At 53.8% G+C, this 23846-nt stretch overlaps 1 protein-coding gene across 14 annotated transcripts in view; it reads right to left on the minus strand.

Moving 5' to 3' along the window:
* CCDC136 (coiled-coil domain containing 136) overlaps positions 1-23490 on the minus strand; it is a 31092-nt gene extending 7602 nt beyond the window's left edge. For 2 of the 14 annotated variants that reach the window (XM_005657766.3, XM_021078697.1), the window contains exons 1-16: positions 22269-22372; positions 21391-21498; positions 19567-19818; positions 19400-19474; positions 12834-13157; positions 10058-10169; positions 8819-8987; positions 8429-8569; positions 7935-8093; positions 7499-7669; positions 6646-6831; positions 4638-4832; positions 3940-4170; positions 1980-2480; positions 1393-1626; positions 52-333 (exon numbers count right to left, since the gene is read on the minus strand). In XM_005657766.3, the coding sequence (XP_005657823.1) occupies positions 52-333; positions 1393-1626; positions 1980-2480; positions 3940-4170; positions 4638-4832; positions 6646-6831; positions 7499-7669; positions 7935-8093; positions 8429-8569; positions 8819-8987; positions 10058-10169; positions 12834-13157; positions 19400-19474; positions 19567-19818; positions 21391-21498; positions 22269-22326 (3198 nt within the window). In that variant the 5' untranslated portion in view covers positions 22327-22372. The other 12 variants (XM_013990817.2, XM_021078698.1, XM_021078699.1 and 9 more) reach the window with 12 other exon arrangements.

The raw sequence follows: 23846 nt of genomic DNA on the forward strand, positions 1-23846 counted from the left end.
CAGGATCTCCTTTAACCTCCTGCTTGTCTGGCTACTACGGTTCCTACTCACCTTTCCAGCCTCAAAGCAGCCCTCAGAATTCTCCAGGTTTGGCTTGGCCACCTTTTTATGTGTAACCCCATTGGCGTTCTTGTTCGTGTTCTTATTGCCATTCTTTCCCTTGGTTTCTTTGGCAGCAGAGGACCTCTTCTCTTTGAGTTGGCGAAGCTCTTCCTGGCAGCACTGCAGCTGCCCCTCCAGCTGCTCCTGCACGGCCAGGAGCCGCCCCTGCTCGTCCATGCTAGCCTGGTACTGCAGCTGCAGCTCCCGCAGTTTGGCCTGCAGGTCTCTGATCTGTTGGCAGTGGAGGGCCAGTTACCGGCAGCCGAGCCTGCGTGATCCGCCTGGCCCCTGCCTGGGTGTCTCTGCCTCAGACATGTCCCTGCTAAAGCCTAGAGGGAGGTAGATAACTCAGAGCATTCAACTGTGGCCAGTGAGCCTTCGGAGCAGCGTTGCAGAGAGCGCTCCCTAACTGGAGGCACCTGATGACTGACATCCAACGTGGCCAAAAAAAGATAGCTTAAATTATGTTTGTACTGTGACCTCTCTGGGGTATAACTACAGGTCTCCTCCTTCTGAACCCCAGGGCTTTATTTTGTCATTTTTGATGGAATGGCCTGCTTCGCCCGAGGTATTTCTCTAGGAGGTACAATCGCCTAAGGAACTATGGCTCACTCCTGAGACTGGACCTGGGCTCCCGCACCTCTCCCTGCAAACAGAAGCAAGTGCCAGCCCTGCTCCCTAGTTTCGTCACATCACTCCTGGCTTCTGGCAGCACGTCACGGTCTCCTGAGCAGGTACAGATACTAAGCGACCTGGGCCCACGTGCTCCTTGCTCTCTGAACCGCTCCCTGACACACGGTGGCCCCCACTGGACCGTGGCCTACTCCCTCTCGGGCAGAGACCGCGACTTCTGTCCCACGCCCAGTGGGTGCAGAGCCTCTTCTGGGCATTATGAGAGAGCCAAAAGGAGACACTGCCCTGGCCTGGACCTGCCTGCAGTCTAGCTGAAGAAACAAGACAGATACACACAAAATAACTAAGGAAAATTGGCAGGTGAAAAAATACAACTCTCCAGGAGTGCTCAAGGACAAACGAGAGAGTAGAAGCGGCCAAGGGGAAAAAAAAGTCATTCAAGGAGTCTTGATGATCATTCACTCCCAGCACAGTGGGAGCCTGAGAAACATCCACCAGCGCCCAGGCTCCTGGGGCTCAGGTCCTGCTCTGTCCCTCTGACCAAGAGGAGGGCAACTGTACGGAGCTGGCGGCGAGCTTTCTCGCTCTCCTAGGCCTCTCTGAAAGGGCTCTGACCTCCTCTGGTTCTAGGGACTCCTGCCTCCCTCCAAGCATTACCTCGTTCTTGTCGTTCTGGGAGGTAGCGGGCTTCTCAGCGGGCTTCTCGAAGCATTCCATGCACTCCTTGAATTCCTTCTCACAGGCATCCAGCTCTTCCTTCAGCTCTTTCTGTTTGTCCAGCAGCTTCTTCATCCGCTCCTGCAGCAGGCTGTGCTCCTCCTGGCTGAGCTGGTACAGGCCCTGCACTCCCTGCAGCTTGACCAACACCTTGGCAACCGTGACCTCTAAGCACTGTGGGGGGCGGGGAGTGGTGACAGCCTGCGGAGAGGCCCTGGCCCCCCGCCCACTCTCGGCTAGGCCCTTTCTTGGGTATAAAACAATGGCCACAGGCTCTGCAGAGGCCCGGGGCGGGGTGGGGGGTGGGGTACAGTATTTCTTCCCATGAAGAACATCACGACTGCACAGACCAGAAGTCGTGAACCCGGGACCTCCACCCAGATGGGGTGCCTCGCAAGAGACGGGCAGCCTACCTCCCGCTTCGCCTTGAAGTTCCCCAGCTCAGCTCTGGGCCCAGCTCACATCTGGGCACTTCTCCCACAACCTGTCTTGCTAACAGGTCTGACCTGACGTCTGGCTACCTTTACCTCCACATCCTCAGGCTCGGCAAGTTCGTTGTCAGCGCTGCTGCTGACATAACTCTTGTGAAAGACGTCAGAGCTGCTGCTGCTGCCGTAACTCCTCTTACAGGCAGTGCTGCTGCTGCTGCTGCGGTAACTCCTCCCCCAGGACTCCCTGGTGTTGCTGCTGCTGCTGTCATAGCTCTTGAGAAAGCTCTCTTCGCTGGCCTGGCTGCTGCTGCTGTAGCTCTTGTGATAGCTCTCGTTGTCATCAATGTCACAGCTCTTGTCCTCTCTGCTGGCGGTCGTGCTCCCGTAACTCTTCTTGTAGGACTCAAGGCTCATTTTTAGAGAAGGGGACTGGGCTTGGAGCAGCTGCATTTCTTCCAGGCAGAGCTGCAAGTCGGCCTGCAGCCTCTTCCGCTCCTCCAGCAGCCGCTCCTGCTCCTTGTGCAGCCGCTCCTGCTCGGTCTGACTGGCCTCGTACAGCTCCTGCAGAACCTCTATCTGGGCGACGATCACCTTGGACTGGCGGGAGCGGGGGAAACAGCGTTACTCGAGACCCCGCGGTCCCTCCAGCTTCGCCGGCCTGGGGCGGATGTCCGGGAGCACATGTCTGAGAACCGCACCCCAACCTCCTCAGCACAGTCCTAGGTCTGCATCCTCACAGCACACCCCCAGGGGACTGGCCTGTGTTGGTTTCTGGCTCATCAGGGAACACCGCCGGGGCAGGCCCTCCATGAATCCCCGGCTGCCGCTGCTGCTGGTTTGTATGCTCTGGTAATGCCCTCTCTCCCTGGAGCAGTGCCGAGTGGCTCTCGAGACCACTCGGGCTCCTTCCGCTCCCCTCTTCTCAGTCAGGTGCACCCAGGATCCCGACCTCTGGGGCCCAGGGCCCTCCTCCGCCCTCAGTTCTAAAATCAGCCCTGGCCTTGGATGGGAGCGTGTAAGGAACTCCTTCCTCAGAGGATGCAGACTTGGAATCAAGCTTTCACTATGAGTCCTTGCACCTCTTGCCCCAATTCTGAATCTGGCCTCTGGGCACACTTCCCAGGCCCTCTGGGCCTGGCTTCTTGGCTGCTGATGCCCAGGATGAGACTTGATCGGATAAGGACATATTTTATACCTGGTTCCTGGTCTCTGTTGTCCAGGCTGAAATCTGAGGCCCCTGGAATGTGACCAAATCTCACAGATTGGCCTTCCACTATTCCTTGCCTCTGCCTGTCTAGGCTGATACCTGAGTGAGGAGATTCCACCTAAATTGAAATGGTCTGTCTGCTCTTCCTTGCCTCCCACTGAGGCCTCAGACCAAATCATCTCCCAAGCCTGAATGGACTTGTCTGGAAATCTCTACCGGGGTGACCTCGGGGGCATGACCACTTGCTGGTGCCTGAGACTCAGCGATTCTCTAGTCTAAGCCCTCTGGCCTGGCTGTGACTGCCACAAAGCCCCAAAGAAGGTAGGGTGGTCAGCGCCACAAAGCCCCTATGCGGGAGAGTCTTCCCTTGGAAATGAATGGCCTCAGAGGGGCCTCATGGAGGCCCCCACGAGGTCACCGATTTTGAACACTGGAAAGCACACGCTTCCATTACCACCTGGCTCGCGAGGAAAGGAGGACACATTGAGAGTCGGTCCTAAGGAATCCAAGTAAACACTAGGTTGATCTCCTTCTAAGTACAACTGGAAGACGCGAGGTCGAAGGGATTGAGTCAAATTATCAGGAGATCTCAGACTGCCAGGTCCTAAGGGTTTGCAGAGCTTCACCTGGGTATGCATCTGGGGAACGAGCTCAGGTCATATCTAAAGCCAATCTTAATGAGCCCAGTGGTCCCTGGTCCTGGCTCCGAGGGCAGGGCGTTCGCTTCCTCCTTGCTCCTGGCGAAAGAGGCCTTCCCAACTCTGACCCCTCTGTGGAGCCCCCGTTGCCTGCCACGCCTCTGCCCCCGGGACCGGCTCCCTGCCTTGGGCGACGTCCGGCTATGGTTACCTTGCTACTGTTACCACATTTTGAGGACTTGGGTGATCTGGAATTCTCAGGACCCTCCAACACTTCCCGGAAACCAGACTCCTTGAAATGCTGCAGTGCGCTGTGCAGTTCTAACTGCTCCTTTATTACACATTCTTGATTCTGTATCAGTTTTTTCTGCTCCTCCTGCATGCCTTGGTAGAGCAACTGGAGTTCACACAGGTTTTGTAACTTTGTAAGTAGCTCCTGACTCTGTGAGGTACAAAGGAGGCAGGAGCTGTGGTGGTTCCACGGGGAGACCTCTGCCTCCTTCCCGCCGGGGACCCTTGCCTTAAGGGAGCTGGCAGTGTACAGCCCACCGGCCAGGGGCATTGTAGTCTTTCTATGGAGACCTATTCGTTGAGTGGTAGTGACCTTATACGTTGGGATGCATTTTGCAGTTGACAAAGTTCTTTCAAGAACATTTTCTGCGCACAGACTAAATATCTAACTATGAAATGCTGGACAGATCCCAGAGTACAGGATGCATTTTAAGACTTAAGACCCTAATCAGTTATCCTCAACTGTTCTGTTTGAGGGGACTGGTGAGCAAGTAGGGAGTGGCTGGCTAGGAAAAGAAGTTGGAGCCCCACCCTTTTACCTCTCCCAAGTGCAGTCACACCCAGGAAGCTCCTCCGAGCGGCTTCTCCTAGCTAGCAGCCGTGTCTGGCTGTGGTTACCTTGTGGAAGAGACCAGATTTGGGCAGCGGGAACGTGAGCCTGTGCAGCTCTTCTTGCAGCTGGCCCTGCTCCTCCTGCATCCTCCTCTGCTCCTCCAGGAGCTCGCACTGCTGCATCTGCAGCTGGCCCATCTCCTTCTGGCTGGCCTTGTACCTCTCCTGCAATTCTGTCAGTCTGAAGAGCAGGGTGTCACACTGCGGGCGGGGCGGGTGCGGTACGGAGGAGGGGCCGTTACCCTGGGGGGCAGGCTCCCCTGTCTCTGCCTCTCCAATTGGGCACGAGAGTGCCTTTGCACTCTTACCTCTCGTGATTCATCAGGGTCTCCCCCCTGCTCCACAGTCACCTTAGACAGATCACCCCAAGCCCCGCTGCACCCCTGCAGGCCTCGATGCTGACAGGGCAGCCCACAGGCTGCTCTGGACCGCCCGCTGGGCTGGGCTGTACTCCTCTCTGAGGACGGCTGGCAAGGGAGCGAGTTATCAAAGTCCCTCCCTTCTCAGCAGATCTGTACCCTTTTCCCCTGTAGGGAATTCCCGTTCCTGTTACTCTCCTTATCCCCAGATCTTTCTATAACCAATTATGCTCCTTACCGCTGAGGACACGTCCTTTCACCTTTCACCCTTCACCCTAGTTTCCCCCCAGTTTTGTTGTCATGATCAGCTTTAAGAATCTTTAGAAGATTATGAATTTCTGAATTTTGGTTGAAAAGACTAAATCATCCCATGATTCCAAAAACCCAAATCTTCCGAAATCTTTTAACATCCAACTAATCTCGCTGCTGTTTTAGGACTAAAGGAGAGGCCGGTTCTGTAGGCCAGCAGCTTCTCCCTTTCGTGGTCTCTTCCGCTAGGAGAGGGGGCGATGAGCACGCTGCGGACCCCCAGACCTCTCAGTGAAGTGGGAGTGGGGGGAGGAGGAAAGTGAGCCTGGGTATAGACAGGCAGCTGGAAATCACCTCCCCCGCTGTGTCCTCCGAAAGCCTTTCCCTGGGGACACAGCCCGCTGTCGGCCGTGGCAGGAGGCGACTGGCTCCACCATCTTTTGAGAATCTTGCCCCTTTTCTCCATCATGTGTCAACATCTTTCCATTTCCTAGCGGTGACCGGGAGCTGAAAGTGCTCAACAAGCCTGACTGCTAAGGATGTGCATTTGGCACACTATAGAAAAAAAAAGGGGAAAATGAAGAAGGTAGGCCTTATCATTACCAGGATTTTCTCCTAAAAGAAAGTGAGATAAGAGTAGCATTCTGTTCCATTTAAAGATAAATTCAAAGCTTAATTCACGCTTGGAATTTAACTACTCTGAAGGCACAGAATAAATCCTGGAAGAGCCCAGGGCCTTCTCATACCCAGTCAGCACTCTGGGCACAGACCATGCCTTTCGACAAGAGCATCTCAGAAAACGGCACCTTCTCTTTCTAGCTCTGACAAAAAGAGTTATGCACATGGGCCGATGTGTGTGTTCCTCTCCACGAATGACAAGGTAGCACTACAGTTCTAATAACAAGGTATACATGTCTACACACATGGAATCATGTATAAAATCTTCAGACTAGATCCAGAGGTACTGTGGCTTGGACTCAAAGTCAAGGTAAAGTTGATGCTTTTTTTTTTTAGGGGTGCACCCACAGCATATGGAGGTTCCCAGGCTAAGGGTCTAATCGGAGCTACAGCTGCCGGTCCATGCCACAGCCACAGCCACACCAGATCTGAGCTGCATCTGCGACCTACACCACAGCTCATGACAATGCCAGATCCTTAACCCACCAAGTGAGGCGAGGGATCATGGTTACTAGTCGCATTCGCTTCCGCTGCACCACGACGGGAACTCCAAGGCAAAGTTTTAAAGTTAACTGCATGGGGCGCTGCCTCTGCTTCCTGCCTTTCCACAGTGAGCTGCGACTGGACAGGAAGTCCATCAAGCCCCTCGGTTGGATGACTTCATCTTTTGTCCCCATACCTCCTCTTTCCAGGGCTCGGGAGCTCTCACCTCTCTTAATAACAATTACCTTATTCGCACATTGCCCCTTGTCCTCTTGGATGGCCTGGGTGGTCTTGAGCTGTTGCAGCTCCTCCTGGCAGAGCAGGAAGTCCTGCTCAAGCTGATCGTACATGTGCTTCTGCTGCTCCAGCGCATCCCGGCTGGTCTGGTGGAGCCGCTTCACCTCCTGCAGCTGGGCGCGCATCTCCGTGTACTGGGGCGGGGGAGGCAGACCCTGCCGTCACCCCAGCAGCCCCTGTGGCTGCACCCCCTCCTGTCAGGCAGGGACTCAGGGGAGCCTACCCTGTCCTCTCCAGTCCTGGTTTCATCCCAACGGGAACGACCTGCGATGGGCCAGTCCCTAACAGGCTCTACCCTGGGACGCCCTCTTTTGGTGGCGAAGGAAAGGGGCTTCCTTTTGACAGGTTCCTTTTCTTTTGCTTTTTGCTTTTTAGGGCTGTAGTTGTGGCATACGGAAGTTCCCAGACTAGGGATCTAATCAGAGCTGCAGCTGCCCGCCTACACCACAGCCACAGCCACACGGTCTCTGAGCCGCGTCCGTGATCCACACCACGGCTCACGGCAACGCCAGATCCTTAATCCATTGAGCGAGGCCAGGGATTGAACCCACATCCTCATGGATACTAGTTGGGTTGGTTTCCACTATGCCACAACAGGAACCCCTACAGGCTGATTTTCTGATTCAAAATTAAAGGAAGCTGGGCCCATCATGACCCTCGGAGATCACTTTTCCACTAAGCACCTTCTTCTCTCCTTGCCGCCAAGAGCTCCTCCACAGAACTCCTACCATCCCTCTCCTCCTGGGTCCACTCACGGGAGAGCCTGCCGCTACCTTCTCTGTCACCTGCAGCTTCCTTTACCTTCTCTCTGCTGTCTTGGAAGGAGGCCACGACGCCCTTGAGGTGCTGCACCTCCGCCTCGTGGCACTGCAGGTTGTCCCGCAGCTGCTGCTGCACGTCCAGCAGCTTGTCCTTTTCACACGTGATGTTCTGGTACTGCAGCTGCAGCTTCTGGAGCCGGCACAGTAACTCCTGCGGTGGAGGGGCCCGGGGCAGTACCTCTGGGATCCGCAGCCGCTCTTCTGCTTGAGTCGCTCTCAGACTCGGACAGTCTGAGAACCCGCTTCCCCCTGCCCTGCACTTGGGGGGGTCCTCTCAGCTGGCGGAGGACTCCTGGACTTCCTCACCTGTGGCACCGCACAGGGGGTCGCTGGCGCGATCTCAGTGCTCTGCTCTTATCCCCTTCCCCCCGAGCCTCTTGGCACCTAAGCGGCCCCTCACCTCTGGTGGGTGTTACCTTCTCACTCTGGCTTTCTACGACTTGGGATTTCGTGATTTTGAGCTGCCGGAGCTCAGCCTGAAGTTGTAGCTGCACCTTCAAGAGCTCATTCTGCTCATCCTGGCTAGCATCATACTTTTGCTGTAGGGCACAGAGTCTGGTCCGCAGCTCCTCGTTCTGCGGTGGGGAGGGTGTGGACAGAACGGTTACGCTCATGAATCAGCAGACCCCTCTCCAGACCAGAGTGGCTCGTTTCCAGAGGCAGACATCTTGAGGAGCTCCCACGGGCCCATGGTTTAGTGTCTTCTCTGGGACAGACGCTGGATAATGACCACCGTTTCTAGAATGCCATGCTATGTGACTTTGCCAACTGCTCTCTGGTGGAATGTACCCCTGGTTGCAGGGCAAGGGTCAGCAGAATGCAGCCTTCCTCTGGGTCGGGCCTCCCCTGAGGGGGCGACTCCATGTGGGCCCTCTGCCCTCCCCGATGCCCTTCCCCTGTCAGTGTTTACCTGGGTGACGTCATGGGAAGTCTGAAACCGAAGCACCTCGTTCTGTGCGCACTTGAGCTCCCTCTGCAGCCGCCTTTGCTCCTCCTCGCTGGTCCGGTGATGATGCTGCAGCTCTTGCAACTCACAACACAATTTCTTACACTGTGTGGGAAACGGATCAGGAAGGCTGACTTACTACGATGGGCACGTGCACTCCAGGAACGGGCTTGGGCAGAGCATGGCGTTCTTTTTACTGGGATATTTCCAGCAGGCGAGCAAGCCAGCCCGTGGAGTACCATCTCCTGCCACAGCACGTGCCTCCTTCGTCAGCCTCGTGTCAAAGGAGGTGTTGCTGCCACAGGCCAGGAGAAGGTGAGAAGCAGCCAGTGAAGGGCGCCTGCCTCTCCCTACCTTGCTCTGCATGTCATGCATCTGCTCCTCAGCTCCCAGCAGCTGCTGTCGCAACAAATGCATTTCAGGATCAGGCTCCAGGAAGTCGGCTTCTGAAGTCTGAGACTCTGCTGACATCATACTCCGCAGTGTTTGGGACTCCAGCCACCTTTCTGTTGCTCTTCGTGTCCTGTAACCCAGAACCCCAGAGCCATGACTGGGAGAGAGCTCTGCCTGGCATCACCCGCCAGGTGTGCTTGGTCCTGATGCCTTGTTTTAGGCAAAGGATAGTCAGGAGCCTTCTACATTGTGATTCACCTCTCAAACACGCTCAGGAGATAACGGAAAAGCCCCTAGCACCTCCATCTGCAAAGGCTTGTTTGGCTCTGGGAGTGCTAGTCCAGCTGGGCTCGAGGTTGGGCCTGGAGTCAAGCCAGCTCCAATCTGGAGGCAATATGCCATTAGACTGAATAAAGTCTGTGAGGACAACCAAGGATTGCTACTCATCTATGCTAGGGCAGAGCACACCAGAACTAATGCTGAGAATGGAAGAGAACCAAATTTTATTTTATTTTATTTTTTTGTCTTTTCTAGGGCCGCACCCAAGGCATGTGGTGGTTCCCGGGCTAGGGGTCTAATCAGAGCCGTAGCCGCCGGCCTACACTAGAGCCACAGCAATGCGTGATCCAAGCCGTGTCTGCGACCTACACCACAGCTCACGACAATGCTGGATCCTTAACACACTGAGCAAGGCCAGGGATCGAACCGGCAACCTCATGGTTCCTAGTCAGATTCCTTAACCACTGAGCCACAATGGGAACTCCGAGAGAACCAAATTTTATTTATTTTTGTTTGTTTGTTTTGCTTTTTAGGGCCGCACCTGCAGCACATGGAGGTTCCCAGGCTAGGGGTCTAATCAGAGCTACAGCCGCCAGCCTACACCACTGCTCACGGCAATGCCGGATCCTTAACCCACTGAGCAAGGCCAGGGATTAAATCCTCAACCTCATGGTTCCTGATCGGATTCGTTTCCACTGCACCACGATGAGAACTCCAGAAGAGAAGTAAATTTTAGAACTCACTCAACTCTAGTCCTGGGATACCTGGGTTGGATCCCCAGGTCTGCTTCCTGGCAATATCCATACCCTTTGGATACCATGGTAAGGACCAGCCCTCCAGAGGCCGAGTGAAGCTTGTGAGCCTGGCACCTGCCTTCACTGGTTCTAACTCGGGGAAAGGGCCCCCGCCTCCGGGCTGTACCTCTCACTCTCCAGCTCTGCAAGCTGCCCTGTGAGGCTGCTGTTGCTCTCCTGCAGGGCCTGGTACTCCTCATTCAGGAAGCGGTAGCGGTCCCGCAGCTGCTGCAACTCTTCTGCAGAGGACAGGCAGAGAGGTGAGATCCCATGGAGGCAGCACTGACGACCAGCCCCCAACTCCCCTGCCTAGAAATCTGACTGCAGAAAGCTGAATAGTTTCTCTTTTTCTAAAGACAGAAGAGATACCACATGCGGAGGCCCGGAAAGTTCCATGCTGCAGTGGACCTCTGTCCTCTTTCAGATAACCGCCCTTCTTTTCATCTTCCTAGATTTCCCCTGTCTGCCCATCTTCCAAACCCCAACCAAGACAGAGTCTTGGGATTTTAGGAGCTTGTGAGCATTTTCTTAAAGTTCTTGGTTTATTGTATTTAAAGTTTCCATTCAACTGTTTATGGTTGGTTTCCTCTTACACTTTTAGCACAAAAAGCTGAGAGCGTGAACAGTCAGATGTCACACTGTCAGGCCTGGGCTTTCAACACAACCCGGGCACCCTTTTACTTTCTGACATCCTCTTACTGCCTTTATCACCACACTGAATATATTGGCCTGTACTCGGTCAAGAATTCTAATGATCTTCTATGTGCTAACGAAAAAGCCCACGCCAACCACACGCAGAAATCATCCGCAGGCATCAGCAGAGATCTCTCTTGAAATGCCCCTAAATTCCAGAAACCAATACTTTTTAATGCTGTGATAATAGGAACACCCATATCTATTGTACCTCTCCATGGTAAAGAATTATTTCTCTCAGAATACTAATTCTGCTGATTTCTTTGTTTTGTTTTGTTTTATGCTTGGTGGTTCCCAGGCTAGGGGTCAAATCAAAGCTACAGCGATGCGGGATCCGAGCTGCGACTGCGACCTAAACCACAGTTCGCAGCAACGCCGGATCCTTAACCCACTGAGCGAGGCCAGGGATCGAACCCAAAACCTCATGGTTCCTAGTCAGATTTGTTTCCGCTGTACCACAATAGGAGCTCCTGCTGATATCTAAAGAACAGTAACTTGCTCTAATTAGGACACGAAGCCTATCTTACCTACAGGTAAGATTCAATACCCTGAAATTCATTTCTAACGTTCCCTCTCTATTCCAATCAAAAGTCCTCCACATACGACCAATTACCATAGAAGGCAAGAAAGAAACGAATCTTTAATGAAAACCGACCATGTGCTAAGCATTAGCCTCGATGACTCCAGCCTCGGATTCAGTTGTGTGTGAGTGCTTTCAACACGCCAAGTGTGTCATTTAATCCCCAAAATAGCCCTACAAGGTTTTTTTTTTCTTTTAAAATTAACTTTTAGCATTCGAATAGTTTTCGATTTACAGAAAAGTTGCAAAGATAGCGCAGAATTCCCTGGGAGTGTCTTCACCCAGCGTCCCTGCTGTTAACATCTTCCCACGGGAACATCTGTCACGACTAAGGACTGAACACTGGTACTTTACTGTTAACTAAGCTCTACACTGTATACAGATCTTTCCCCATTTCCCCTAAGGTCCTTTTCCTGTTCCAGGATCCCATCCAGCTGGAAAGTTTTCTTAATCAACGCTCACAGCTGTGGAAACTGAGATTCAGGAGTTCCCGTCGTGGCTCAGTGATTAACGAATCCGACTAGGAACCATGAGGTTGCGGGTTCGATCCCTGACCTCACTCAATGGGTTAAGGATCTGGCATTGCCATGAGCTGTGGTGTAGGTCACACCACAGCTCATGGCAATGAGCTCATGGCACAGCTCGGATCCCAGGTGGCTGTGGCATAGGCCGGCAGCTACAGCTCCAACTCAGCCTTTAGCCTGGGAACCTCCATATGCCATGGGAGCGGCCCTAGAAAAGGCAAAAAGACCAAAAAAAGAAACAGAGGTTCAGAGAGACAATAACCAGGCTTAGTTCAACCCTGCTAACTGGGAGAGCTGAGATTCTGAACTCAGGTCTGCTTAACTCCAGCCCCAGCCTTTCCCCTGCGCTGGCCTCCCTCGCCTGGTACCACCAGCCCAAAGGCTCTTCCGAGAGGCCTGTTAGGGCTGGGAAAACTTGCAGTTCTTTGGTTGCCTCTGCTTGACCCGGGCCAGCACAGGGCCTCCCATTATACCCAGATCATAAATCGAGCCTCAGAATAAAGGCAAACTCTCTGATGTCAGGAAGCCTAGCAACGAGCTGGGAGGCTCGCTGAGAGCAGAGCTCTCGCTTTTGAGTACCTCATGTTTTACTGGAAATAACCTCTCTTCCTCTCCAGCTGTCTCACGCTCTGCTTTGCTGCCTCCTAAAACTTCTACTTGGGAGGGCTAAAGAACAGTAAAAATTATCAGCCAGGGACGCTGGAGGAGGACTGGAGCCTCCACCCACCCCCGAATGTGACCCAGGCAAAGCACCATGATGCCAGAGCAGGAGGAGGAGTTTTCCAAGGTGACCGGCCCCTATAATGCCCACCCCAGAACTGGAAACTTCCCCAGGAAGGGCTTTAGCACGGGCAAATCAACAAATGCCAATGGCTCTCAGAGCAAGAATTCTCAGGGTGCAGCTCCACGGTGCTATCACAACGCCACTATGGACCTGGTTACGTGACATCCAGTTTTTCTCTTTTACCGTCTTGGGTCCAACCCGGAGGTTTTCTCCAGGGGCTCTCAATTCACGACCTAAGCCTGCCTTCCACCATCCTCTTGTACACGAACTCCTTCTGCTGGATCTGACCGACAGATCAGGAGGACGGCTTGCTTTCTCATACCTTGCATCTCAGAGAAGTCGGAGAGACTTAAGCTGTTGGAAGGGTCAGAGGTCTTCATTTCCATTTCTGCGCGGAGCGTGGTGATCTCCATCTCATACTCTCCCCGGATGCGCTCCATGTCCTCGAGTTCATTCCGCATCCGGCAGATATCCTCCTGCAGGGAGGCGATGTCACTCTCGTGATCGGTCGCAGAATCTTCCGCTGCTTGCCGCAGATTCTGGATCTCAGCCCGGGCCAAGTGCAGCTCCTGTTCTATCTCCTTAAGTTCATATTCTTTGTCACGCTCCAAAAGGGAAATCTCCTCCCGCAGAGAGCGCAGCTCGCCTGCAAAGCCCAAAGGGTGAGGTGAGCGAGAGGCTAAGTCAGCAAATCTACCCTATTCTAGAGGCACAGAGTTAAAGGCAGACTGATTTCTCATCTGGAAACTCCTGGTCTTTACCCCATCAGAGAAGTATGGCCTCACCTGGGATGGAATAAAGGGCACACCTAAGGGAACAGACTGAATCTGTGGGACGGTGCAGTAGAAAAGCAGGCCGTGGGAGTTCCCGTGGTGGCTCAGCAGTAACGAACCTGACTAGTATCCATGAGGATGTGGGTTCGATCCCCGGCCTCGTTCAGTGGGTTAAGGATCTGGAGTTGCCATGAGCTGTGGTGTAGGTCGCAGACGTGGCTTGGATCCCGCGTTGCTGTGGCTGTGGCGTAGGCTGGCAGCTGCAGCTCTGATTCAACCCCTAGCCTGGGAACCTCCATAAATCTTGGATGTGGCCCTGAAAAAACCAACCAAACCAACAAAAAAGTAGACCTTGAGGCTTGGCATCAAAAACAACTTAGGTTCCTCCAAACAAAAAGTACTAAGTGCTTCTAAGAAACTGCCTGACAGTTAGAGACCAAACCTAATCTATAGCATCTTACTGATGCCCTGAGTCTTAAAAGTCCCTACTAAAAAAATTTACACATTGGAGTTCCTGCTGAGGCTCAGTGGATTAAGAACCTATCTGCGGCAGATTGGGTCACTGTGGAAGTGTGGGTTCGATCCTCGGCAGATGCAGTAGGTTAAAGGATCTGGCATTACTGCAGCTGCTGCATAGACTGCAGTTATGACTGGGATTCAATCCCTCGCCCAGGAACTTCCATATGCCATGGGTGTGGCCATAAAAAAATTTACACAGACTATTCTCATCTATTCAGTCTGTAAGCTCAGAAATTACAGCGCCTCAGCTCTCCCATGAGCAGCCTGTGCACGTACTAGTCCCAAAACAATTGTGTATTTAGAGCTCACAGCTGAAATTCAAATATAGGTTCATCACATGATAACCAAACATGAGAAAATAACCTAGATGCTGCGGTACATTGAGGGACTGTTTAAACTCAAGAAGGTTAGCACCTCCCTTGCGGTGCATTGGGTTAAGGATCCTGCACTGTCACTGCAGAGGCTCAGGTTGCTGCTGTAGCACAGATGTGATCCCTGGCCCAGGAACTTCCACATGCTGCAGGTGGAGCCAAAAAAAAAAAAAAAAAAAAAAAAAAGTTGAAGGTTCAATAGCATACTGGCAGCATTTAAAAGAAACTGGCAGATCTATAAAGAAGACATGAAAATGTTTCCATAATATACTAACTAGAAAGAAAAATGAGGGAGTTCTCTTGTAGAGCAGTGGGTAAAGATCCGTATTGTCACTGCAGTGGTTTGGGTCACTGCTGTGGCACAGTGTCAATCCCTGGCTGGCCTAGGAACTTCTGTATGCCATGGACATGGCCCAGAAAAAAAAAAAAAAGAGAGAGAGAGAGAAAGAGAGAATGAATAGAAAGAAAAATGAACTGTAAAATACATGGTATTATCTATTTTTGCAAAAACTATGTATATAAATAATATATAACACAAATACAGGAAGACATAAAAAAAGGTCTGGAAAGATCTATGTCCTATCATAAAGCATAGTTGCTTCTGAGGAATAAGACAGCATGTGACAGGGGCTTTTACTTGCCACATCATATATATCAGTGCTGACTTTTCACAACAAGCCTATATTTTATAATAGGATTTAATGTACAAAATAAGTGTGTCAGAGCTCTCAGTATCTGTGGCGCATCTCAAGGTTTCTAGATACAGGTACCCATCTGGGATCAGGAGAACCTAAAAGGAGATTGAGAGTAAAAGGCACTGCCACCAATAGCAAATTCAAAATCTGGGCATCAGGATCGGGCGATTAGGGAGGACTGGGTGGGGAGGGTCAGGATTCCCACAAATTCTTTGCAAGGCACACTGTCTCCAGCTCTCGCCCCCAACACCTGCTCATTCTACTCACCAGATTTCAGCGTTCCCTAGCCTCTCCCCCTACCTCCTTAAAAAACTAAGCAAAGTCCTCCATGAAATAGTCTCACAGCCCCTTGTGCTCTGCAGTGTGTGTGTGTGTGTGTGTGTGTGTAAAACGTTGGTCTCCCCCTTACTTTGTTGTAAGCTTCACGAAGACCAGAAGTGTGTGCTTTGCTCACCATTCCAAGATCTGCCAGGGAACACTGCACACTGCACTCAATAACTACCTGCTGTATTCATGCATAAATGAGGCAGGGTTTCACCTGGTACACAAACTTTTACTGAGGATCATGGGTACAGAATTACACATTTGGCGTTTTTTGTTGTTGTTGTTTTGCTTTTTCTTAGGGCCACACCTGTGGCATACGGAGATTCCCAGGCTAGGAGTCAAATTGGAGCTGCAGCCACCAGCTTACTCAGCCACAGCAACTTGGGATCTGAGCCATGTCTGCAACCTATACCACAGCTCACAGCAACGCCAGATCCTTAACCCACTGAGCAAGGCCAGGGATTGAACCCGCAACCTCATGGTTACTAGTCGGATTTGTTTCCCATGTGCCACAATGGGAACTCCCAGGTTTTTTTGTTTGTTTTTCAAACTAGAAGAGAACACAGGTGTTTGAGAAGAAAAATTTGGACATACTGCACATACAAATGCTGAGTGGACAGAGTGTCTCCGGTGCAAAGAGGAAGGTCTCCCGCCTTCCTCTGCCAAGGTCACCTGTGCTACATCTTTTTGCCAGCCTTTCCTTCTCCACAATCATCCTGTCTCCACTCCTTGGTCTGTTCAAAAAGTTTAATTGATCACTTCTGGGCCATTTAGATTTTGACTTCCTTCCTCTTTGAAATAAAGTCCTTGCTGTTCCCACTACTGAAGGTCTGCCTCTTGGAACCTACGGTCTAGTAGTGAGACACCAAGACCACCTGCTATCAGGGCAAAGGCCTGGGAGGGTTTTCTGCTCCTTCCACCTCCTCACTAGGCCTTTGATGTTAGGGTTCAAATCTCCCCTGCCTTCTCCCCTGGGGTCTAGCCCTAAAAACTGGCATTTTCAGATCCACTGGGGAATGGAAGAAGGTGCCCTTGGCCTCGAGAAGCTTTTCATTAGAAACACAAAGGAGTGGACAGGGGAGGCGAGTAGGCTCGAGGGATGGGAAGCTGAGTGGGCCGGACCTTCTGGACCCTCCGGGTCGGCTGGCAGTCGGCAGGGCCTGACCGGTTCCGAAGAGCCGGTGCGACTGACAGTGGGCTGGAACCCTTCGGGCGAGGCCGAGGGGCCTGGAACCGGGGTGTGGGTTCAGAGAAGTCAGTTCCCACTCACTGGTTATGGCCTCCATCCCGCCGGCCCCCCCTCAAGCGGTCTCTTTGGGGGGCCTCCCGCCGCCGGCCGGTCCCGGCCCCCGAGGGGCTGTGGCGGCCGGAATGGCCTCTCGACACCTGCTACCTCCGCGGCCGCGCGCGCCCCCTCTTGGCGGAAACGGGCAAGGCGCGCGCGCAAGGACTCTCCTGCTGCAGGGCGGGGTTTGGGTGCCTCCACCAGATCCGCGGTCCCACCCCACCCCCCGCGCTTAGAGGAGACCTAACGCTGCAGTGGATCCTTTCCTTCATGAGACAAACAGGATCTAGTGTGTTCCATCCTCCGAGAACCAAGACATCAAAAGCTCCCCCTTGACTTCGCTTCCCTTATGTCTCTGCTTCTCTTTCAAACATGACCACGGGGATAATGGGTATTCACCTTTCACCTCCCCTTTCCTCTTCAGTCGCAATACAAGCAGGCGACTGTCTTCACTGAAATGTCTCAGAGCCCCCCGTCTGGCCACATCTAATGACCATCTTACCCGACTCAGCAACCGTTTGACACCGCTGATCACTATCTCATGGAAGCACGTTCCGCCCAGGGCTTCCAGGTCACCAGATGCTGCTGGTGCTCCTCCGACTTCAGTCTCTTTTTTTCATTTCTCCTTGCCTCCTGGACCTTTAAATTCCAGAGTATCCCTGGGACGAGATCCTTTTCTCACCCCTTCCTGTATCTCTCCATGTGATTTCGTGGTGCTCTCCCATAGACTCCAATGCCATCTGTTTGCTCCTGACTCCCAAATGTATCCCTCCAGCTCTGATTTCTCCCCGGTTCTAGATTCGTATACACAACTGCCTCCTTAATATATTCACTTAGATGTCAACAGCCATTTCAAACTCAACATGTAAGAAACACATCTAGAACTGTTCCCTAGCCCCCAAGCTTGTTCCTTGTCCCATCATCCCCATTTCAATAAATGACACCACCATCCATCTAGTTTCTCAAGGCAAAGTCATCTTTCATGTCTATCTTACCCACCAATCCAATGCAGCAAGTCCTGAGAGCTCCAACTTCAAATTATATCCAGAATCCTCTCCATTGCTACTGCTCTAATCCAAGCAACCACCATCTCTTGACTGGACTATTGCAGGAATTTGCTGACCAGATTCATCTGTTTTGACTCCTTTCCCTTCACCCAATATCCACACCGCAGCTGAATGCTCTTTTAAAAATCTAAAGCAGATTGTATCCCTCCAGCTCTGGCTAATAACCTCCCATCTTTTCCCACGAAGAATAAAAGTCAAACCGCTCAGCTATAAGGCCCTCTAATCTGAACTCTGCTTGGTTCTCAGGACACTTTCTTGCCAGAATCCTCCACATGCCCTTTGCTCCAGCCACAAGGGCCTTGACTTTGTCCCTCAAACACATGAAACTCACTCTTACCCATGAGCTTCTGCAGTGGCTACTCCAGCTTCCCAGCATGCACCTCCCTCCTCTGCCTCATTATTCAGGTCTTAGCTCAAATGCCTTCTTCTCAAAGAGGACTTTTCTAACTACCTTAACAAAAGTTTCCATCTTACCCCATCTCTGTCATATCGCCACATTTTCTTCACAGCATTTACTGCCACCTGAACAGGTGGGGTATGTCTTTTTTCTGCCTCGCCCCATTCTATGCTTCATTAAGACAGGGATCTGGTCTGTCCGGCTCCTAGCTGGTCCACCGAGTATACAGGCCCTCAATAAGTGGTTGGAAAGGCATATGAATTAGCCATATTTTACAGTTAAGGAACCAAATCTCAGAAAGGTAAACGTGACTTGCCCAAGATCACAAAGCTTGTTAGGTGGCAGAGCCAGGCTCAAGCATCTAGGTGACCTGAGACCAAAGCTCACACTTTTCCCCCAGGGTGACACAGCTCCTGCAGTTTCTTTCCCTCCCCCCCCCCCCCGCCCCTTTAAGGCCTCCTTTTTCGGCATCTCCCTTGGCTTACATCTTCTTTCCCTACTTGTCTCCCCCACCCCCACACCCCCACCCCAGCTTGCTCCTCTCCAGACCTGCTTGCCGCCTTCCTTTCTTCTCCATTTATACTTCTCTTTTGGCTTGATCTCAGTTCTCCCTGCCGTTTTCTAGGGCAGCTCCCCGAAACCTTCCAAAAGCCCACAGATGTAACAAAACCTGCCTCTTTATTTGGCGGTGCAGTGGAATGTGGGACGCCTGCCTTGCTGGTTCCCAGAGACAAAGGGATGTGGGCGTTAGAAGAAAGGGCTCCTGGGGCCACCAGCTCAGTCCTAGGTGGCAAGGGGCGAGGGGCGCGAGCTCATCCGCTTCCTTTAAAAGAGGCACAGCGGCCCCTCCAGTCACATCTCATTGGCTCGCTGCTCTGCCTTCCCAGGGTGCCCTTGGAGGACCAGGCCAAGGCAATCTGGTCTGAAATTAAACCCTGACCACCGACACCTGGCACTGACCAGAAAAACAAAGAAAAAGGGCTGCAGGTGTGAAGAAGAGCGATTGAGGAGAGAAAAAAGAGCTGCAGGGAAGGGGTGTGAAATGGGAGGGCAAGAAGGGGGGGCACAGAAGAGCCAGTTGGAGAGGCACGAAGAAAGGAAATGAGCTAAACAGGAGACTGAAGGATCCGGCGTTGCTGTGGGCTGTGGTGTAGGTCGCAGATGCGGGTTGGATCCCACGTTGCTGTGACTCTGGCATAGGCTGGCAGCTACAGCTCCGATTCGACCCCTAGCCTGGGACCCTCCATATGCCACGGGTATGGCCCTAAAAAAGCAAAAAATAAAATAAAATAAAAATTAATAAATAAAGAGGAGGCTGGAGAGATAGGAGCAGGGCAAGCACAGTAGAAGAAAATGAGGGGAACGTACTGATTTCGGTCCTATTGGTCTGCGTGCCTCCGCCAAGCCCTCAAGACAAAAGTACTTGGCGGGCCCTCCAGTCTGAGTGCAGGATTTACCTTGGAGCTGCTGGATCTGCTTGGTGAACACCTCTGCCTGCTGGGCGCTGGCCAGCCGCTCATCCTCCAGGAGCCCTGCAGTGAAGGGGGAGCTGGCGTCAGGCCTGGGATCCAGGGAGCACAGAGCCTTTGGGCCCCGGCCCTCGGGGTCCGTCACAGGCACTCACCCTGCAGCTCCAGCGAGTCATCCTCATGCTGCCCTGCCAGTTCCCGGGTCTCCTCCAGCTCTGCCACCAGCTGCAGCACCTGAGCCCTCAGCTCCTCCAGTTCGGTCTCCGTGAGGCTCAGGCCCCGGTGCTTACTGAGGGACAAGGAGCCCCCGCTTCCTCCCTTTTGCACCTGATCATCCTCTTCTTCCCCCTCTTCTTCCTCTTCCTCCTCCTCTTCCTCCTCGTAGAGGGCTGGGAGTAACACTTCCCCTAGGAAAGACCCCCCACCCCCAGCGAGTAAGAGCCAGCTTCCTGTCCTTGGTCCTTCCAGGGCCCTCTAGCATGCTGTCCCAGGGCAGAGATGGTATCATAGTGCCACCTGGTGTCCCCCAAGGAGCCTCTGGGCAGGACCTGCACACGGGACGAGTCCTCAGGTGTGAGGGTCGGGGTTGGAGGTAGCCCATCCCCCTCCCGGGCCCTTCCTGGACCAGTGCTGCACCTGGTGGCCTCCTAGTACTGCCTTTGGGCACACTGAGCAGCCAAGGGCCCGGCTGAGCCCCATGAGGCTCGCACAAGGATAGCTGCTTCCTCCAGCCTCGTCTCTGGGTAGTCAAGAAAGAGTCAGACACCGGGTGTGTCTTTAAGCCCAACAGGACAAGAATTACAGTTTGGGGGTTTGTACTAAGTTTACCAAGGATCCAGGTGGCTTGTGAGAAATTAGCCCTTCCATAATAAGAAAGCGTTGCCTGTCAGTCAGTAGAGAAAGAGAACAGCCAAAGAGAATCATCTGAAATGATTCTAAATGCTTTTCTGGACAAAGACGGGGCCCCTTTCAAATACATTCTATCGAATAGCCCTTTGGAAATTTTCTGCCAGGTCCACCTTTCTTTTCTGCTGTGTCAGGAGGTCTCCCCTCCTCTCCCTGAGTGTTCTGAGGCCCCTTCCCCTGCTGACCATAAGGCAGTTTTGGGGGGGAAGTCAAGGATTCTCCTCGTGAATAAAAGAAAGCCTGCCATTTTAATGCATTAAGAAATGGGGGTGTGCTGGTCCCCAGCCTCTGGCTGGTGAGCAACCCCTCTCCTTTGCTGCAATGCAGTTCCTCTCAATAGCAAAATCTTGCCTGGATGGTAAGAGCTTGCTTTGTTTTAAAATTCTCAATCTCTGGTCCATCTTTGTCTAATAATCACAGCCTAAGGTTTATCTGGGACCCCTTGTCTCATCCGTCCCTCTTGGAGCGTGGACGTGTGTATAGGGACCTGGGGACCCTACACAGAAAGTCCTGGAAATAGGACCAGCATCCTTCTAGGGGCCTCATTTAGGCAGCAAGTGCCAAGCTGTGTGGGTGTCGAGGGTGAGATGCGCGTTGGGAGCTTGGCCTTCTCGCCGGCCCCTCTCCCAGGCTCCCTCTTTCAGGCAGTAAGATAACCTAGAGAACCGAAGTCACAAGGCTTCCATTTGAAGTTAGTGGTGACACCAGAAAGACAATTCACATGCTCACTCCTCTGGCTTTTCAAAATAAGAGACAGCTTGGGATCTGGGTCGGGAGGCAGCGAGAACAAACCCCCTGCTGCACAGCTGCTTCAAATCTCTGTCCAAGGAGGCCTCTTTCTCTCTCTGGCAGCTCCCTGGGGACACACAACTTGGTTAGCTGGTGGTTAGGACCCCAAAGGGATGTACCCTGAACTTTCCCCAAAGCCCGAGCCCTGAGGAGGGTTGGAGGGGGCTGAGCTGAACTTGGGGAAGGGCTGTGTCCTGGCTCAGAGTTCTGGGGGTCAGAGGGAGGAAGGAGGAGAGGGAAGCTGGACGAGGTGGAGGGAAAGAAAGCTTTTGGGGAAAACTCACCCTCCATGGCTTGCATTCCACGCCTTTCCAGGGACCCCCAGCGTTGGCCTTTCTTCCTCTCACAACCGTCAGACACCTCGTAGGAGCCTAAAGTGGTCACTGTGGGTCCTGTAAGCAGGGAGAGAGGGGGCACTGTGGGATGCTAGGGGCGGCTGGGGGCTGGGGTGCAGCGGGGAGGGGAGGGGACATGCCTCCTAGCCCTTTGGAGCCCTGGGGTTTTTCATCCCAGTGGAAGTACTTGGCTCAGTCTGCCCAGGGCTGCGACTCTCCGCCCCAGGTGGCCCCTCAAGCGGGCCTGCGGGGACACCGCCCTGCACTGCCCAGCTTCTCTGCCCCCCAGTCCGTGCTCCTCTCCCTTGCACAGACAGAAAGGGCGTGTGTGTGTCTCTTTAGCCCAGAGGGGACAGGCAAGGATGGAAGAGGGCGGGAGCCAGCAAAGAGAAGAGGCTCAAAGGGTGAGGTGGAAGGGGAAGGGGTGAGGGGACGCGTGCGGGAAGGGGGTCTGGACTGGGGCCGCTGCCGTCCATTCCAGCTCTCACTGGACTTCGTCCTCCCCACTCCGCCCCGCGCTCCGAAGCCTTCAGGGTCCGAGCAGGTGCGGGGTCTGGAGCCCCCAAGGCAAAAAGCACCGTCAGGCTGGAGAGACCAGATGGAGTGGGCTCAGGGGAGGGACTGCCAGGGATGATGCGGCCGGTGTGGGGAAGAGCCAGCCCGGAAAGATGGAGCCGGAGCCCGGGCTGGGGGCAGGATGGAGGAGGAAGACTTAGGACGGAGAGGTGGGGAGCAGCGGAGGGGGAGAGGACCTGGGGGTCTGGAGGGAGGAGAGATGGAGAAGAGGAAGGAGCGGCGGTGGCGAAGTGAGGGAGGGGCGCTCTGACCTGGACCCGGGCAGCTCCAGCCCGCGGCGCCCGCGCCGGCCCCGGCGCCCGCCTCCATGGCCGCTCGCGCCGCCGCCGCCGCCCGGAGCAGCCGCCGCCGCCGCCGCCGCCAGGCCGGGGACCGGAGCCGGGTGCGCAGGGGAAGGAAGGCCGGGCCGGCCGAGGGGGCGGGGCCTGGCCAGGCCACCTGACGCCGCCGCCGCCGCCGCCCGGAAGCCGGCCCTGCACCCCAGCTCCCGGACCCGGTGCAAGCGCGTCGCCAGACACGCCCCGAGGCCCGCGCCGAGGGAGCGACCGGCTCCCCTGGTCTGGCGGTGGGTCCTGCCGGGAGGCGGCTGCGTGGGGGCACCCCTCTGCGCCAAGTGCCAGGGCCCGGTCCTGCTCGGCGGTGGGGAAGGAAAAGCAAGCACCAGGAGAGCCAAATCCTCCTGGCCTGTTTCCTCCAAACGCGCGGATGCTCACACGCCCCTTGCTCCCCACGGCTGAGCGGCACCCTCCACCTGGGCAGTCAGCGCAGACCCTCCGGCCGCCAGCCTCAGCCTCAGGGCTGCTCCAGGGCTGGAGGAGGGAAACCGAAGCCAGGATACTTCAACTGCGGGCCTTGATCTCTCTGTTGGCCTTGCGCCCTCCGCCAAGCCACAAGCAGGGACCTTCTTAGAAGGGGCCGCTCCGGGACCCCACGCAGCCCTTAGTGTCGAAGACCTTTCTCCATTGCCTGCCTTCCCACCGGGCCCCAGGCCCGGTGGTCTGCAAACCACAACCCCTACTCACCTAGCCTCTGCAGCTGTTTAGAGTGGGCACTGCCGATTTTCACTCTCATAGAAGGGAGATGTGAAAGCCCAGATAGCTTATTTCACTCAACCGCTCCTTCAAGGAACTTCTTCCAAGTGCCAGATTTTGGCGAACCAATTGGGCTCACGCCTCTGCAGGTCTCAGCCAGGAAAGAAATGGGTACACTTGGGAACCCGGAGGTTCCAGCACATCTGGAAAATCACTGGGAGATTCCTAAACCAGGGACAGTCCCTTCTCTTGCGCATCCACTTACAAGGTCATGGGCATATACTGTCTGGATCACGCCCACCGGCTCCCAAGTTCACAAGCCCTCCATATTCCTCAGGAGAGAAGCCCTTCTTTGCCTCGACATCCCCTACGTACCCTTAAACACTCAGCTGGGAGTCATCTCTTGGCAGCCATTCCCGACTCACCACCCAGCCAAGCCATTAGATGCTCCTGCTGTGCTCCGACCCCTCCCCCTTCCCTCTAAGCAGCACCAGTCACTCTAGGTTGTCAAGGTCATGTTCTGACTTTCCTGTCAGCCCAGTGTTTGGAAGACCAGGAAATTGCCTTAGTCGTTTTTGTATCTCCAGTATCTAAATCATTGACACAGAATAAATGAGTGAAGTTAAATCTCCTAATTAATGCTCTGCTTATCATTTAACGTATGATCCCACACTTAAGGTGTTCAGTGTTGCCTATTAACAATAGTATTGGAGTTCCCGTCGTGGCGCAGTGGAAAGGAATCCGGCTAGGACCCATAAGGTTGTGGGTTCAATCTCTGGGCTCGCTCAGTGGGTTAAG

Source organism: Sus scrofa, chromosome 18 (assembly GCF_000003025.6).
Source record: "Sus scrofa isolate TJ Tabasco breed Duroc chromosome 18, Sscrofa11.1, whole genome shotgun sequence".
Taxonomy (NCBI): Eukaryota; Metazoa; Chordata; class Mammalia; order Artiodactyla; family Suidae; genus Sus; species Sus scrofa.